This window comes from Delphinus delphis, chromosome 13, assembly GCF_949987515.2.
Source record: "Delphinus delphis chromosome 13, mDelDel1.2, whole genome shotgun sequence".
Lineage (NCBI taxonomy): Eukaryota > Metazoa > Chordata > Mammalia > Artiodactyla > Delphinidae > Delphinus > Delphinus delphis.
This window is the reverse complement of record NC_082695.1, coordinates 12427597-12440820: the sequence shown is the minus strand read 5'-3', so window position 1 is coordinate 12440820 and position 13224 is coordinate 12427597. Positions and strand designations below refer to the sequence as shown.

General features: G+C 49.2%; 1 protein-coding gene across 8 annotated transcripts in view; it reads right to left on the bottom strand.

Moving 5' to 3' along the window:
• SPRING1 (SREBF pathway regulator in golgi 1) overlaps positions 1 to 13224 on the bottom strand; it is a 336951-nt gene that overhangs the window by 115351 nt on the left and 208376 nt on the right. For all 8 annotated transcript variants that reach the window (XM_060028104.1, XM_060028103.1, XM_060028100.1 and 5 more), the window contains one exon: positions 2342 to 2403. In XM_060028104.1, the coding sequence (XP_059884087.1) occupies positions 2342 to 2403 (62 nt within the window). The remainder of the gene's footprint in view (positions 1 to 2341; positions 2404 to 13224) is intronic.

The window sequence follows — 13224 nt, the reverse complement described above, 5'->3', positions numbered from 1 at the left end:
CACACCCACATTCTTGACAACCACCTGCAAAGGTTCGTTTATAGTTCAGTTTTATCTCTAGGTGATGAGCTCCCGGAGATCAAGGACTAACTCAGTTTCATGCCTCGATCCTCAGCACTGAGCCCTGCATACACAGTAGGTGCTCCGTATCTATCGCTACATAACAGATGCCCAAGAAAGGCTTTTGGAATTGCACAGAACTGAGAAGGAGAGTGAAAACGAAACATTCCAAGCGTGGGGACTGATATTCCCCTGGGAAAGGCATAGCCAAGGCGACTGCCCAGTTCCTCATTTGTAGCTCTCTTGTACATTCTGGGTGAGTAAGCAGGCACCCTTGGTGTGCTCTATCTCCAAAGATGGCTGAGCAAACAAATCCCATCTCACATGCTCTTTTGCAGTCAGCGTTGCCCCTGCTCCCATCCAAAGGCAGGGTTATCTCCCCTCTGATTGAATCAGGGCTGGCCTCAGAATAGAACACAGCAGAAGTTAGGCTGGTCAGCTTCCAGCCCTCGGCCCTCAGAGGCCTTGCAGCTTCTATTTTCACCATGTCAAGAAGCCCAAGCTATCCTGCTGGAAAGGCCACACGGAGGAAAACCAAGCACCCCAGCTGACAGCCAACACCAACTACCAAAGAGATGAGGGAGGACATCTTGGATCTTTTAGCCCCAGCCAAGATCCCAGCAGAGTGCAGCCACATAAGATGAAGAACTGGGCCCCATCTGAATTCCTGATCCACAGAATCATAAGCAATAAAATAGCTGTTATTTTAAGCCACTGTGCCATGGGATGGTTTCTTATGCAGCAATAGATAACTGATACGTTAAGTTTTTTCTGAGTAAGCAAACAAATTGGTGGTGGGGGGTTTTGTGGCTTCTGAGCTGGGAGTTAGAGAGGGTATGACTAGAATTCAAGCTTTTCTATTTGTTTTTAGCTTTAAAATATAGAGGCACCCCTTAACCCAGTGATCACAGTTAACCCCATCACCAGAATGGGGCAAATTGTTAAGGAGGCATTGAGAAGAATGCAGGACATTTCTGTGATCGTCCAGTTGAAAGTGTATAACCTGAAAGTAATCATGAAGAAATATCTGACAAACCAAAACTGAGGGGCATTCTACAACTAACTGACCACTTCTCTTAAAAATCGTCAATGTCTTCAAAGACAGAAAAACTAAGGAACTCTTCTAGATTGAAAGAGGCTGAGAGATATGACAACCGAATGCCATATGGGGTTCAGAGTTTCCTTTTGTTATAAAGGACATTCTAGGGACAAATGGCAAGATCTGAATAAAGTTTGTAGATTAGATTATAATGCTGTCTCAGTGTTAATTACCTGATTTTGGTAATTACATTGTAAGATATCATATTGTAAGAGAATGTCATTTGTTTTTAGGAAATACACGCTGAAGTATTTAGAGGTAAAAGAGGTGTTCTGTCTGCAGCTTACTGTGAAACGGTTCTGAAAAAAAATACATCTTTCTCTCCTATATATCTATCTAGAGAGAAACAGAAAAGAATAAAGCAAATGTGATGAAGCGTTTACATTTGGAGAATCCAGGTGAAGGGTATATGGGAATTCTTTGTACTGCTCTTGCAACTTTTTTGTAGGCCCCAAATTATATTCAAATAAAAAGTAATAAAGAAAAAGAAAGAAGCAAATTGTGGTGGGCGCATGGTTGCCCCCAAAGAGGAAAAAGTGATCCCCTCTGGGGGCAGAACTGTCCCTGGAAATGCCTGACTCCGAGCTGACTTCTGCTCCTTTCCCATCTCCCTCTCACGGCACGCAGGGGACAGGGAGCCAACGGCCAGCCTGGGCTACCGCTAAACTCACCCCCCCCACCCTCACTCACGCCCAGGGTTCTCTGAAGGCAGGGCTGGGTGTTGGACTGTTCACAGCGAGAATCCACAGGCTCTGAGGGGACTGCTAGGGAAAGCTTTCCCTGGGAGCTCCCGGGAGCCCACGGCCATGGAGTCACAGCTCCGCCCTCCTTGCCCATCTGGATTTGGAAGATTCCAGTCAGAGCCACAAAGTAGAGGATAATGGAGATGAGGGGCTAGAGCAGCCGCCCTCTGTCAGGAAGCGTTATTGAGAGCACCACCTGGGGTGGTCTCGCTGTTTTACCTGCCAGGGCCAGGCAGGGGTGAGAGGAGAGGATCTTTATGGCCCAGAAGAAGGGCAGCGTGGGTGGCACTGGGATTCGGGCCAACCGAGGCTCCCAGGCTGAGCAATGCCAACCGGGCATGTTTCTGGGCAGAGCTTCCTTCCGGAGGGGAGCTGGCTGAGCAGGAAAGAGCCAGGAGTTTGGAATCCGAGAGAGCCGGGAGGGCAGCGTCTGACTCACCCCTTCCTGGTTGGGTGACACTGGCGGGGAGACATCTCATAGCGCTGGGTGAAGGCCCCCATCTGCAAGGGAAATGATCAAACACACATTGAGATGTGAATGAAGTGTTAAGACAGTGCCTGGCACAAAGGAGCATCAGAGCTTCCATTCCACCCATGCTTACAGAGCGCAGACTCAGAGCCAGGCACAGTGCGGTGCTTGAGGGGCTGTGCTCTGCCCTCTGACCCCGAGAATGGACGCAAGGCCCTCCCCTCTTGCCCCTTCACACTGATCTTCCCCCTCTTCCATGGCAGCACCACCACCAAAGCCCAGGTGCTAGAGCGTTTCTGGGTTCAAATATGAGTCTCTCCTCTGAGTGACTGAGGTTAAGTTATCTAACCTGTATGTGCCTTGGTCTCCCCACTTGGAACTGGGCACAGTAATAGCATCCACCTTTTAGATTCTTCTGGCTATCAGCTGAATCCATCCTTGCAAACTAAATAATAGCAGTGAATGCTCGTATAGCAGTTACTACGCGCCAGACACAGACCCACACTTTTTATTAGTATCACCCCCATTTCAGAGATGAGGAAGGTGAGGCACTGAGATACTGCATAATTTGTCCACGATCACAGAGAGAAGAGGCAGAGCTGGGATCTGTGTTCCTAAGCCCTGCTGTCTCCTGCCATGGGCATACAGTAAGTGCTCAATTCACGCCTGCTGTTACTAATGCTCTGAGACGGGGCCAGCTTCACCGATGCACCACCCGCACAGTTCCACAGGGCCTGGCACTTAGAAGGGTGATGCCTGTTAATGCTCTGTCGCTGTCTTGAAATTCTCAATAACTTTAACAAGGGGCCCCACATCTTCATTTTGCACTGGACCCCGAAAACTCCGTAGCTGGTCTTGCTCAGAGTCTTACAGGAGGTGACCACCTCCTCCTCTTTCTTCCTCCCCCACCTAGACTGTGAGGTACCTTATCTCTCCATCCACCCTACTCCATGTCTGGCAGGTAGCAGGTGCTCCCCTTCTGGCCGAGAGGGACAGAGGTGGCCAGAGTCACAGCTGTTGTCCCCACCCCTACTTCCTCTCAACACCCCAAAAAGAGCTTCCAGCCCAGGGAACCTCAGGAACTGTCAGGGAAGAAACTTTTCTTGAAGCGTGCAGGGACTCTGGCCGGCGGCCACCAGAACCAGGTCTTTCCTGAATGGCAGGGGGAGGGAGGTGCAGCCAGAAAACACTGTAGCTCACTGCAGCTGGGGAATCCCAGCCGGCCCGAAAGACCCTAATAAACAGTTAATTATGATGCTGGCTCTGTAAACAGTGGCAGTGAGACCCAGCATAATGTGTAATTATGCCGGTTGGAGCTGGAGCTGGGCAGCGTTTTCTCCAGCAATGCTGGAGGGAACGCAGATCTCAGGGCAGGCTTGTGGTCAGGGCACAAAGGTAAACAAGACCTTCCCTAAAGGCAGACAGGACTCAGTCCAAATGTTCAAGTACAGCAATGAGGGTGGTTAAAAGAATTATTTTCCTTTTTATAAAGGGAGCAGGTAGTGGGGAGGGGGAGGGGAGGAACAGACATTTGTGCGGCACCTACTACGTGTGAGACTTGGTTTGGGGCCAGGCAGGAGGGGGCTTGGGCATTTCTGGAACTGGATGTCATGCCCCTCCCCTCCCTGCCTGCCTGCCCTCCCCTCCTCCACACACATTTCTAATAACTGATATTTTAAAAATTGAGGTGAAATTCACATAACATAAAATTAACCATGTTAAAAGTGTACAATTTGGCGGCCTTTAGTACATGCACAACTTCTTTTTCATTAAATTGAAACTAACACAGTTTAGTTAGTTTCAGATGTACAGCAAAGTGATTCAGTTATACATATATCCAGTTTTTCCTATTCTTTTCCATTATAGGTTATTACGAGACATTGAAAATAGTTCCCTGTGCTATACAGTAAGTCCTCATTGTTTATTTTATATACAGTAGTGTAGTACCTTCACAATCTTCTGCAACCATTATCTCTATCAAGTTCCAAAACATTTTCGTCACCCCAAAAGGAAACCCTGTACCTGTTACTCACTTACCCCCTGGGCGCCACTAATTTCCTTTCTGTCCCTATGGATTTGCCTACTCTGGACATTTTATATAAACGGGATCAGATCACACGTGACCTTTGGGGACTGGCTTCTTTCACGTTGCCTCATGCTTTCCAGGTTCACCCACGTGGGAGCATGCCTCAACACTTTATTACTTTTTATGGTCGAATAATATTCCATTGTCTGGATAGGCCACATTTTGTTTATCCATTGGTAGATAGTGGGTTGTTTCTACTTTTTGGCTTTTATAAATAATGCTATGAACATCTGTGGACAAGGTTTTGTATGGTCATGTTTTCAGTTCCCTTGGGTGTGTGTATATATATACGTATATCTCATGACCCAGGAGTGGGACTGCTGGGTCATAGGGTCCCCCCATATTGAGCTTTGTGCTGCTTTCTATGACACCTGTACCATTTTTCATTCCCATAAGTAATGCACAAATGTTCCGATACCTCCCCACCATTGCCAACACTTTTCTTTCTTTCATTTTTAAAATAATCACTGATTTCTCATGGGGGCTGAGGTAAGCTCCCATCTGCCACTGGGGCTGAAACACAGAGCCATGTCTTCTGGAATTACAGGAAAGCCCTATAAAGGCCAGAGTGCAGGACGAACAATTTGGGTCCCCCCAGAAATAATTCATCACAAGGAAAGAGACAGATAAAAACAGCAGCTCCAAGCTACACCAGTCCTACGGGGCCTGGTGAGGATTTCAACATGGCAAGCTGCCCCCAGGTGCCGTGTGGGTACCATGGGGGGAAACGGCTGTGTGTGGACTTGAGAGATAGCCTAGACCCTTGGAGCCCAGCCAGCTCTGCCACGGACACCTCTGCCTGACTGTCACTGAGGGAGGCGATGTTTTGCCAGCGCTGCCAGAGCACTGATGGCCTGAGGGACCTGGCACAGGGCAACACTGACAAAACGAGGGGCCACTCGGGTACTGGCAGGTGGTGGGAACAGGGCCAGCTTGTGTGAATAGTCACATGACTTCTCCCACCCGCGAAGGAACCAAGAACAGCCATGCCTTGCTTCATTGTGCGTCGCAGGTACTGCATTTTTTAACAAACGGAAGGTTTGTGGCAACCCTGTGTCAAGCAAGTCTATCGGCGCCATTTTTCCAACAGCATTTACTCACTTCCTGTCTCTGTCACATTTTGGTAATTCTCGTCATATTTCAAACTTTGTTATTATTATATATCTATTATGGTGATCTGTGATCAGTGATCTTTGATGTGACTAAAGGGAAAAGATTACAACTCACTGAAGGCTCAGATGATGGTTAGCATTTTTTAACAGTAAAGTATTTTTTAGTTCAGGTATAGACTACAGTATAGTGTAAATGTAATTTTTATATGCACTGGGAAACCAAAAGATTTATGTGCCTCGCTTTATTTCAATATTCACCTTATTGTGGTGCTCTGGAACGAAACCCACAATATCTCAGAGGTCTGTACTACTGCATCATGCTTGCAAGGGAAGAGAACCAGAAACCTTTGGCAAACAGCACTAGTGACTCCCATGTGTAACTGACTGCAAATAATGTGTTGTTTATAACGTATTGATATGTAAGTAATAATTACAGTGGTGTTTACGAGTGCTTTCTATGTACCATGGACTGAGCGAAATGCATCATTTCATGAATTCTCACAGCAATCCTGGGGTGTGGGCATTATGATCTCTAATGATTCTCGTCTGTTATTTAGGATGCTTTAGGCTGCAAGTTACAGACAACACAACTTAGGCTCAAATGGCCTTAAACACTCAAAGTCATTATTTCACATAATAAGAGATCCGAGGAAGGGCACACTCTGGGCGTGATGCTGGTGGCTGCATGATATCCTCAAGGTCACCATTTCTTCCCATCTCAGACTTGACATCCTCAGGCTTGACTTCGCCTCAGGCTGCAGGATTTGCAATGTCACCATGATTGTCCAGCATCACCTTCTTATGAGGGAGGAGTTTTCCCAGAAGCCCCAGCAGACTTTCCCGTGTGTCTCCTTGGCTGTCATTGGATCACATAACCACTGGGGAACCAATCACAGCAAGAGAAATGGGAGCCCCATGCCTGACATCCTCACTTGGGTAGAACAGACTCTGGGGAGGTGGGAGGGGTGGGGTTAAGCACGGTGAACAGATCCAGGGTTTGAACCCGGAGCTGCCTTCCTCTTGGCCTCCTGGATATTCAGGAAAGCAGCCCTGGCAAGGGTGGTCCTGAAACCTCCAGCCCAGTCACTCTCCACTCCTGATTTCCTTTTTAGCCATGGTTTCCAACACCTGGGCAACATCCTCCTTCAGTCCCCTCTGCCCCCCACGCGCCAGTGTCCAGCCAACCAGTGACCCCGCACGTCCATTCCAATCAGCCAGCCCAGCTCAGAGCCAGCCAGAGAACTTTCCGTCCTGCTCCTGATCATGTGTCCACCCGCATCAGCCTTTCCTGACTGCCCGCAGGGCTGAGGCCTCTCAGAACTGCTCCTGTGCAGTCAGACATATCTGGCTGATCAGCAGTTCTGGGCGGAGGCCAGCAGGGGCAAGGGCCTTTTGGATCCTGTCTGTCCACATGCATCAGCTGTTCCCAGCCAGCGGCTCCAGCACTGTCGGGCAACACGGCTGGGCCTGGCCCCATCAGTGGAGGGGGCCATGAGATTAGCACCCTGCCTCTCTCGTTTGGGAGGCTGAAGCCTGAGATTGGGCGAAGGCGATGGACAATGGCGGTAAGGGTTTGGGAGGAGTGAGAGGAAGGAAGTCAGAGGAAGAAAAAAAAGAAGAGAGAGAGAAACACCAGGAGATTCTGAGACAGCAGAGACCTCATCTTGGTCCGGTTTGCATCCACAACACCTAGCAGGGCGCCTGGTACAAAGCAGGGAAGAGTTGGTTCAACCGGCCTGCGAAACAGAAGAGAGAGACAAGATGCTGAGCGAGGAGGGGAGGGACGTGGAGAGAGACACAGAGAACAACAGAGCAGGGCAGGAAGGGGTGAGTACAACCCGTCTTGTTTGTCTTTCCATCCTGTCACCCTCACAGCCCCCGGTTTACTGTAGCTGCTCCACAAATGTTTATCTTGCTGAACCAAGCGAAGAGGAGGAGAGGGGACCCAGAGTCGGAGAGGAAAGGAGACAGAAGGAAGAAAAGCCTGGGGTAGGGGGCTCCGGGGGGAGAGACATTGAGAGAGAGAGGGAAAGGGGAGGGGAGGTTAGTAATCAGGAAAGAGAACAGGCAGGACCAACCCAGCAAAGGAATTGGAAGCAAAGAGGTGAGGCAGGCAATGGGAGCTGGGGCAGGCTCAGCCCTTTGATGAAAATGCACATTAGCAAACGTGCTGGGATCGACAAGTGCCAAATGGTCCATCGCAGAGTTAAAAAGTGCTACATCTGTCAGGGTTTCAATCTTTAAGTCAGCACTTTCCTTCTCCTTCTCCCAGAATGCTGGGATTCCGCAACTGTGGCCTTTCCCGCGCGTCTCCTGCAAACATGTGGGGCTTGTCGTGGAGCCCTCAGACTTCCAGGGAGGCTGGGAGGGTGGGGTGAGCATGTCAGGAGGCTCCATGGGTCTGCAGGGAGGGGGTGTGCGGCTGCCCCGACGGCAGCTGTTGCAGGGGTGTCCTGCGGAGGGAGGGCATGGGAATGCAGGTAAGGTTTTCAGCAGACACTGGGAGGACCCAAGGCAATGAAGCTCTGTAGGTACTGGGTTGAATAGGGTCCCCCCAAATTCATGTCCATTGGTAACCTCAGAGTGTGACCTTAGTTGGAAATATGGTCAAAGACCTGGAGATGAAATCATCCTGGGTTTATGCTGGGCCCTAAATCTGATGACTGGTGTCTTATAAGAAGAGGAGAGGATGCAGAGACAAAAGGAGAGGAAGGTGATGGGAAGACAGAGGCAGAGATTGGAGTGATGCAAACACAAGCCAAGAAATGCCAAGGATTGCCTGGAGCCACCAGGAGCTAAGAGAGAGGCAGGGAACCGACTCTCCCCTAAAGCCTCCAAAAGGAACCAAAGCCTGCTGACACCCTGATTTTGGACTTCTGGCCTCCAGAACCGTGAGAGAATCCTTTCTGTTGTTTTACACCACTGAGTTCCTGGTAACTTGTTACAGCAGCCCCAGGAGACTAATACAACCTCCTGTCCTTGGGGGACCCATTTTGCCTGCTCTTGGGTCTGACGGGATGACGGCACAACTGTTACAGATAAGGAAGGGTTCCCGGCCCTCAAACCCGGTCCTGTCCAGTCTCCAGAGCTGGAGAGTGACTTGTTTTCTCACCACCTGGGAATCATGTTTATTCTCTCCTCTCCAAAACTCAGGTCCCTGCTCTGGCAGCTGAAGGATGTCTCCGTTGGCTGGGGCGGGGTGGGGGGCACTCTCTTCCAGCTGTGCATGCAGGGGCTAAGGGAGGCGAAGGAAACCACCAGACCTCAGAGGACCCGGGTGCCCGAGAGGGGCTACCTCTGGGTGCTCTTTAAGCAAAAGCTACGATCTCTGACAGTCCTGGGTTCCTATCCTGCGACTTCCAAGGTATGTGAGCTTACCTTGGTCTTGCCTTCAACTCTGGCCTTTGAAAACAGCCTCATCTGTAAAACGAGAAAGAAAATCCCTACTTCGTGCGGTCATTGGGAGAATTAAAGAAGAAAATGGACAAGAACAACTTAGACGAGGCCTTCAGAAATGGTGATGAGAAAGATGAAGACCTTTCCAAGCCTGTTTGTGTCTGGCCCTGAATGGTTATAGAAGGCCATAAAGAAAGATGGCCCCTGTCCTTTAGTAATATTGGAAGACTGCCACAAACGTGTGAAATTATTAGAAAGCCATTAAAATACACAACAGTAGCAAGCGACTGGGATTTAGTGCAGCCTGACTGGGATCAGGTCTTACAGGGGGTCACAGAAGCAGTAGGTAGAGTAGGATGACTAACTCATCCAAGTTTGCCTGGGACTTGCCCGGGTTAAGCACTGGAAGTTCCACATCCTGGGCCAATGGGGACGGCTGGTCACTCTGTGTGGAGGAGGTAACTTCACACAGGCCTTGAAGGAATCATTCATTCATTCATTCTCTGAACATCTGTTGAGACTCACCATAGGCCAGGCTCTTTGAGGCACTGGGCACACTGGACACAGCCCCTGCCCCCAGAGCGCTCGCATAGGCATACTTGCACGCACACACCTGTCATTCAAGAAAGCACCTCCTGAGCGCCTACTGGGTGCCAGGCACTCAGGTGCAGTAACAGCAAAGATAAGTGATGTCGTTTCTGATCTCAAGATGCTCACATCTACTTGGGGAGAGGATGGCAGGTAATTCCCTCCAGTGCGGGAAGGGCTGCTGCAGAATTTGGTGGCTGGATAGGCCTCAGGAGAGAAAAGGGACTCCCAACCCTATTAGGGCGGGGGGGGGGGTGGTTCAAGGAGTCTTCTGGAAAGAGGTGGCGCTGAGAGGTGGCAGGAGCTGGTCAGAGGAATAGGGAAGGGTGTTGAGGCAAAAGGATCGGCTGGAACACAGGTAGCCAGGCAGGGGCCCACAGGGAACACAAGTATGGTGCTTTGGTGCCGAGAGGAGGCTCGGGCCCGCGGCGGGGGGGCGTCAGGATGAAGATGGGCAAGGAAAGGGCAGGGGAAGGAGGGCGTCTGTTTTGCAAAGGCACAGAGCATGGAGCTGGCAGGACCCGTGGATGGGTCTTGACTGAAGGGAGGTGTTTAGGGCCTGTACCCACTCTGGCTGGGGACGGGGCAGCTGCCCTGGCTGCTGGCGCAGAGCACTGTGGGAAGGTGCAGGGGAGGGAAGACATGCATCCTTGGCTTCAGGACCAACAACTGCTGGGAGAAACAAGCAGAAGAAAGAAAAGTCAGGACACACTGGACGCCATCCTATGCTTGGGCCCCAGTTTGGGGGATTGGACGGTGGCACTGCGTCTTCCTTGGAGTTTGGGTCAGAGATGCACATTGTCCCTACTTGTCCTATAATTGTTTCTGTCCAATGAATAAACCCGTGTTGAGCATCTTGGAGCTGGGCCCCATTACTGAGGAGACAAAACTGGATATTGTGAGGGAGAGAGACCTGAGGGTCTCACCTTGGGGCTCGAGGGGGTGTGGGTGGTCAGGGAAGGTCTCCCTGAGCTGACCCCCCAGTGATCCAGAAGTAATAGTCTTGGGAAGATGCGGGGAGAGGAGGAGTCTTCCAGGCAGAGTGAACAACAAGTGCAAATGCTCAGAGGTGGGAACAAGCAGCAATATGCAAGGAACAGAGAAGCCAGGATGGATGGAGTGGGAGACTGGGGGACGTGGGAGGTGATGCAGGTACAGAAGTGGGCCAGGGTCAGATCAAGGCTGGCAGAAGTGAAAGGTGAGTGAAAAGGCTCTCATTCTCATTGGACACTGAGGCCCAGACAAACAAGCTACCTCTTGTGACACAGCATGTTAGCATCAGAGCTGAGGTTAGGACCCAGGACCCTGACTTTCTGATTTCCTCTCGATCTGATCCTGTTTCCTCCTCTGAAGAGGTGAAGACAGTGACTCAGCTGGCGGTGTTGGAGGAGAACTTTCAAGGCTCTGCTGCCACCCGCAAAAAGGTTTGGCTTGTCCGGGCAGTGGGGTACTGCCCCCAGAGCCCAAGAGCCAGCCTGTGTGCTCCGCTGCACAGCCTTTATGTCTGCCCCTTAATTTCCAGGCCTTCCAATTTACCAATCTCAGATAATTTTACAGACATGGTGTGTGTGGCTGGCTGTAATAACCGTCTGTTGAATAAATGACCCCTTCTGTCCTGACTCACAGGTAGTTAAACCTCGTGCTGAGAGCAAAGGTGAAGTAGCTGGGGCTGGGGGCTGGGGGCGGTTTGCTTTGCCAGTGACCTGCAGGCTGTCTTCACTCTTGGGGGCTTCAATTTGTCATTGATAGAACATGACTAACAATGTTTATTTAACTCCTTTGGTGTTTTGGAACTACTTAAGCAAAACTATTTGGCATAAGAAACACTTCCTGAATTCTGTTGTTGGGTCCCCCTGGTCTAGCTCCCCAATTTTCCTCTAGGGAGCCACCTCTCCCCTGCCACCCCTATGCACAGTCCCTGGGCTTCAGGGATCATGTGACTCTGGACTGGCCAACCAGAACCCTGCATTTCCCGGACAAAGGGAGTGAATCAGAAATGGGCATGTGGCCCAATCAGAACCAACAGGACACAATGATTTTTGTTACAGCCTTTGGAAAAGGCTACTCACTCTCCTGCTGGACTCGAACTCCTTGACAGGAGCTGCGGGCAGCCATTTCATGGAAGTTGAGAGTGGAAGCAATACGGAGTTCTGGTGACATTTGTACTGCTAGATCCAACAGTGCCTGAAGCGCACCTCTCCTCTAGGCTTTTCAGTTGTGTGCATCAAGAAATTCCTCATTTTGCTTAAATCAGCTTGAGTTGGGTTATAGCCTACTTGAAACCTAAAGAGTCCTGATATGATCATCATGTAGACTGGGGTCAGCAAAACACGGCTCATGGGCCAATTCCAATTTGCTGCCTACTTTCCCCCCTCCATTAAGGACTTTAGTGAGATATAATTTACATAACTTTATTCACCCATTTAAAATGTAAAGTTTGATATATTTTTGTGAATATATACAGTCATGCAACTGGCACCAAAATCAATTTTGGGAACATTTCTATCCACTCCCAAGATTTCCCTCTTGCCCCCTCTTTTTTTGGCTTTATTAGTAAATGAAAATTTTTTTTTTTCTGGGCTACGCCGGGCGGGTCTTAGTTGCAGCACGCGGGATCTTTAGTTGCAGCATGCGAACTCTTAGGTGCAGCATGAATGTGGGATCTAGTTCCCTGACCAGGGATTGAACCTGGCCCCCTGCATTCGGAGCACAGAGACTTACCCACTGGACCACCAGGGAAGTCCCAGTAAATGAAATTTTTAATAGCAGCTTTACTGAGATGTGATTCACATGCCATAAACGTCGCTCATTTAAAGCGTACAATTCAAAGGCTTTTAGTACAGTCACAGATAGGTGCAACCATCACCACAGTCAATTTTAGAATATTTTCATCACTTCAAAAAGAAACCCCATATCTTTTAGCCATCAGCATCCCCCCTCCCCCGCCCCCAGTCCCTTGATTCTCCCCACTCCAGTCCTAAGCAATTACTAATCTACTTTCTGTCTCTATGGCTTTACCCATTCCTGACACTTCGAATAAGTGGAATCATACAATAGGAGCGTTTTGTGTCTGGCTTCTTTCACTTAGCATAATTCAAGGTTCATCTGTGTTGTAGCATGTATCAGATGTACTACATGGCTTTTTATAACCAAGTAATATTCCACTGTATGGACAGACCACATTTTGTTTATCGAGTCATCCGTTGATGGACATTTGGGTTGTTTCCACTTTTTTTTTTTTTGACTATTATTTCATGACTATTTTGCTGCTGTGAACATTAGTGTACAAGTTTTTGTGTAAACATATGTCTTCAATTTTCTTGGGTATATACCTAGGAGTTGAATTGCTGAGTCATGTGATAACTCTATGCTTGACCTTTGAGGTACCATGTTTCCCAAAGTGCTATACCATTTGACATTCCCACCAGCAGTGTATGAGGATTCTGACTTCTCCACATCCTCACCAACTTTTCAATTATCGTCATCCTAGTGGGTGTAAAGTGTTGTCACCTGTTTTTGTAAATAGTGTTTTATTGGAACACAGCCATGCTCATCTGTCATTTCCATATTGCCTATGGCTGATTTTTGCCACAAGGGCAGAATTGAACAGTTGAAAAAAGATGATGTGTCCTGCAAAGCCTAAAACATTTACTATGTCGCCTTTTACAGAA